The sequence below is a fragment of the Oryza sativa genome, chromosome 7 (genome assembly GCF_034140825.1).
Source record: "Oryza sativa Japonica Group chromosome 7, ASM3414082v1".
In the NCBI taxonomy this organism is placed as follows: Eukaryota; Viridiplantae; Streptophyta; class Magnoliopsida; order Poales; family Poaceae; genus Oryza; species Oryza sativa.
Genome location: NC_089041.1, coordinates 16,423,317 through 16,427,888, shown reverse-complemented (window position 1 = coordinate 16,427,888; position 4,572 = coordinate 16,423,317). Strand labels below are relative to the sequence as shown.

The following is a 4,572-nucleotide window of genomic DNA, read 5'->3' as shown; positions in this document are numbered from 1 at the left end:
TGGGGCCCACCACATATGTTTTATCATATTTCACTTACATATGGGCGTTGTTGACAAAAACCACGTTCCAAACCACCGAGAAGTTAATTTGCACTGATTATTGAAGATGGTGGAGGCATTATACCTGGCTTTGCGGTGGAGCGATACAGGATCAAGAGATTGGGGAGGCAAAATAGATTTATTCCAACTTTATATCACACACTGGGTCGCCCTTGACCTAGCCTAGCTCATAGATAGCCCGACTGCCCGAGGCCCTCTCAATATTTCCCCCTCTTTTTTTATTCTTGGGCAACTATGTGAAATTGTAACATCATTGTTAAAATTATGGTGCTATATTTTTCACTTAATTTTAGTCAATTTTCCCCTGTTCTACGTATAAGTATGCCTCTATCTTTTCTATCAGTTCTTTTATCTTTTAAGTAAATAATAAATTAGTTCCAATCCTAATTCTCTTATACATTGTGCATTAGAAAAATTAGCATAATACATGTGTGTCGTAACGGATTAGTATATATAAATTATTTTTATTATTTAATATATCATCATCACGCTATTTTTTCTATTAATTTGAAGGTATCTGTTGAGTTAGGCATACGGGCCATGTAAAGTTTTATCTTATTGTTTATGGGTACCGTATAATAATTGAGTGGCAGTGATATATTCGCCACCACTACTATCTTTTTTATATTATTAGTATAGATTACAAATGTAAATATTGAAACTTACAAAATTTACAGTGTATTTATAATGTGTATGTAAATTAGAATGTAAAAAATGAACAGCCTATTTTTTTTCTTAAAAGATGGTGCTATAAATATAGCTAATCATGCGATAAAACTTTTAATAATCCAATTTACCAGAAATCACAAAGCATTGGACAAACTTGTCTCAACAATCGCTTCAATAGTAATACAAGCATGCAAGATCCTTGAGCTGCTTTGTTTCTTGAAATCGAAACGAGAAACTAAATTTTCGATCGAACCAGAGGTACTGACTGAACTCGATCTTACAAGCTTGAGCTAGCTCAGTCGATTTATTCTGTCTTAATTCAGGCCTTTACGAGTTACGATCAATCAATCGATCGATCATTGAGGTGTCGCCAGCCGCGCCGCCGTGCCATTCCAGTTCCAGCTGCAGCTCCACCTCGCCGGACTCGACGCCGGCGAGCCTCAGCACCAGGCCCTGCGCCGCCTTCCCCTCCGACGCCGACCACACAACGGAGCTCCCGCTCCTTGGGACCACGGCGGTGCCGTCCTCTTTACTGTCAACGCCGGAGGGGGTACGGCGGCGGCTGCTCGCCGCGGCCGCCTCCACCAGCGGCCGGAGCTCGAAGAACGCCGCGCCCATGGGGTCGTCGACGAACGGGTCACGGTCGTAGACCTCCTGTAAGCAAGCAAGCGGAGATTAATTGATCTCTAGCCTAGCTAGGAGAACACAATGGAGTACATCGATCGATCGATGGAGGATTGGAAGGTACGAACGAGAGTGACGAGGAGATGGTTGAGATCTTGAACGATGAGCGTCAGGTCCTCGTTCCACACTGGATTGGTGTTTTTCCTCACTGTACGAGTTCTCACCTCCTGCAGTCAGGTTTCCATTGTCAGTGACTTAAATAAATCTTGAAACAAATCTAACGGTTTAAAATTATATGAAAGTTACATACATGTTACATTATATTATAGATATATGTAAGTTACAGTGCAATTACATTACGATTATACTATAATTATATCAGTCAAATTTTTAGGAGAAAATTTGTCAACAAATATATAGCAAAATTAATGTATAAACGATACGCTCAATCCAAAACATACAATGCCATAATCACTTGTTACATATGGCACATTTTTTTTTAACGACCAACACCAGACCGAAGATTCTATTGACAAATTAGAAAAAATATATATATAACTAAAGCCTTGGAAGCTATAAAAAAAAAGAACCAAGAAAAAATCATCCAACTAGGCAACTGCACCCATGAGCCAACCACCTACTGATCACGACAGCTCCACACAACTGAAACCTAGCACAACCTGGCCCCCGGCCGCTATACAAGAGCGGTCGCCTTCTGGCCTACAACTAAGCCAGAACTATAAAGATCCGCTCATCCCTCGTACTAATTCAGCACACTATGAACTTACGATTGAATCGATCCTTTGTTCACAAAATTCTTTTCTTTTTTAATCCTTCATAAATAAAATTGTAAATATCATTTTTTTATATTTTATTTTAATAATCCTGTTGTTTCTCGTAAAAAATTATGATTGAATCTTGATTTGCTATGATTTTTAATTAATTAAATTAAATGGTTGAGAACTTCGTTCCTCGTTGGCAAGGATGTTGTAAGAATTTTCGAAGTACTCATGACACTGCTCTTTCCAAGATATGACTGTTGTTACGCGTATAGCTAAACAATATGACTGCATTTTCGTATTTCTCTACGTACCGAATTGCACGCCAAACAGGTAGTTTGTCACCAACTATTAGTTTTTGCCCCCAAACCAACTCGATGTCGTAATCTTGAGGCAATGGTTATGTAACTGTTTACTAATTTTGGATGAAGATTCACAAACAGAATTCAATAATTGTGTACTCCTTATCTTGGGTTGGTAGGTGTCTTCTTTTTTGTGTGAGAAACTTTTTATTTTGTATGCTACTCTATAATAATTAGTTGTAACTCATTGAGCAAATACCAGGATTTTCTATTCCATTATCTAAAAAACCAACTCGATGTACGTCAATGCCGCATCATTTGTGATTACCCATATACTCCAGTAACTAATCTTTCAATTCCCAACTCGTGTAGCAGTTATCTTGATTGTTGTCAGTACATTCACATCGATGTGTCATGAGATAATAATGCAACTAATTAAGCATTTGAAGCAACCAATATGAATGCATGCATTGGCAGCGAAAACTACATATTTTAGCTCTGACCGAGTCACGACCGCACCATTCGGCAGCTTAAGTTGGTCCAAATCAATCGATGAACACCATAAATTGTTATGATAAAGCCTCTACCTAAGAGCATTTGCAATGGTCCAACTTGAATAATAGCCCCTGTACCGAGGCCACTCCAGGGAGTGGTGATTTAATTTCCAGGGACTCGGTTTGGTCAAACCGAATAGATGAGGTCCCTCTTCAACATATGCTGGGGGCATTCCAGTCCATACGAAAATACAGTGCACAAAAAACGGCTACAGACGCGATTCCAGCGTATAACGTGGCATGGAAGGTGTTTCATCGAAATTGTAATGGCATGTTTGTGAATAGTCGAATAGTAATGTTATTTTTTAAATCCAGTAAATCTTTAATGGCACGTATACGTATGCACATCTCGCAAATCAATTCCTTTCACTTAGCTAATGTTATACCCCAGAGGTTTCAGATGATCCATTTGAACATATTTCAGTTAATTTGGTACAAATTCGTTCGAAATACGGAGCAATTTTTAATAATCTTATGGCATGTTCAAATTGTAGCCAAAATAAACCTTACCAAATTTTAGCAATACCATTTTTTTAATTTGGTAATATTGTCAAGTTTTGACAGGATTTTCTATGTATTTACTAGAGTTTGGTAAAAAACTAAATTGATGCAGTATTTAGCAAGATTACCAAATTTTAGTAAGGTTTGTTTTAATTACAATCTGAACAGGCCTTCAATAATAACTCGGCAATAGTACGTACTAGCAAGCTTAATTAGCAGGTCGAAAGAGTGAAAGAGATCACCTGGTTGCCGAGCTTGAGGACGACGTAGGGATCGCTGCTGAAGACATCACGGACGGCAAGATTGGTCCCTCGCACCACCTTCACCTTCACCACCCCGACGATCACACTGCTGCTGCCGCACTCCTTTGCCATCGATATCTATCTTGCTGAGCTTGAGTAAGACAGTTCAGAGTTGTGTCCTCTCAAATTAGTCTTGCTCCTCTACTCCTACTATATACTCCCTCCGACCAAAAAAAAGATAAACCCTGGGTTTTCGTATCCAACTTTTGATTGTCCGTTTTATATGAATTTTTTTATAATTAGTATTTTCATTGTTGTTAGATGATAAAACATGATTAATACTTTATGCGTGACTTGTATTTTTTAATTTTTTTTTCATATTTTTTTTTAAATAAGACGGACAGTCAAACGTTGGACACGGAAATCCAGGGTTTATTTTTTTTTTTTGACGGAGGGAGTACTATGTACTTATGCCTCTATATACATCTTTGTTTGTGCAAGTCCGCAAGGCTTATATATAATTAATTGTTCCACGTAAGCATGCATGCTTCACGCTTGGATTAATTAAAGGGGACTAATTGATAATGTGACGATCAGCAAACTGATCATGACACTGGAGAAGACCTTATCACTTGAAATTTTACACATTTAATACAGACTCAGGACCAAATGTGTAAAATTTCAAGCACATGATGATCAAATGATCAAGAACCAGTTCATAGATCTGGAGAATGATAAACCATCGTAAGAGCAGGTACAATAGCAAACTATAAGCCAGCTGCAAACATATTTTAAGGAGATAAATAAAAAGAGAGAAGAGCAGCGGACTACAAATTTATAG

The 4,572-nt window shown here is 38.1% G+C and overlaps 1 protein-coding gene across 1 annotated transcript; it reads right to left on the bottom strand.

The window, feature by feature from the left end:
* Nucleotides 1-817: 817 nt before the first annotated feature.
* On the bottom strand, nucleotides 818-4,154 carry LOC107276371 (GTPase activating protein 1). Its single transcript, XM_015790280.3, has 3 exons — nucleotides 3,732-4,154; nucleotides 1,482-1,580; nucleotides 818-1,383 (listed from the first exon to the last, which is right to left on the bottom strand). Exons 1-3 carry the CDS (start codon nucleotides 3,861-3,863, stop codon nucleotides 1,057-1,059), a joined length of 558 nt encoding a protein of 185 aa, XP_015645766.1. The 5' UTR covers nucleotides 3,864-4,154; the 3' UTR covers nucleotides 818-1,056.
* Nucleotides 4,155-4,572: the final 418 nt, after the last annotated feature.

What these genes read in the sequence shown, in the direction of transcription:
- LOC107276371 (XM_015790280.3), bottom strand. Translation starts at nt 3,863, where the DNA reads ATGGCAAAGGAGTGCGGCAGCAGCAGTGTGATCGTCGGGGTGGTGAAG. An exon ending in TCCTCAAGCTCGGCAACCAG is followed by an intron (nt 1,581 to 3,731) that starts GTGATCTCTTTC and finishes ACCTGACTGCAG; the next exon opens with GAGGTGAGAACTCGTACAGT. An exon ending in ACCATCTCCTCGTCACTCTC is followed by an intron (nt 1,384 to 1,481) that starts GTTCGTACCTTC and finishes GCTTGCTTACAG; the next exon opens with GAGGTCTACGACCGTGACCC.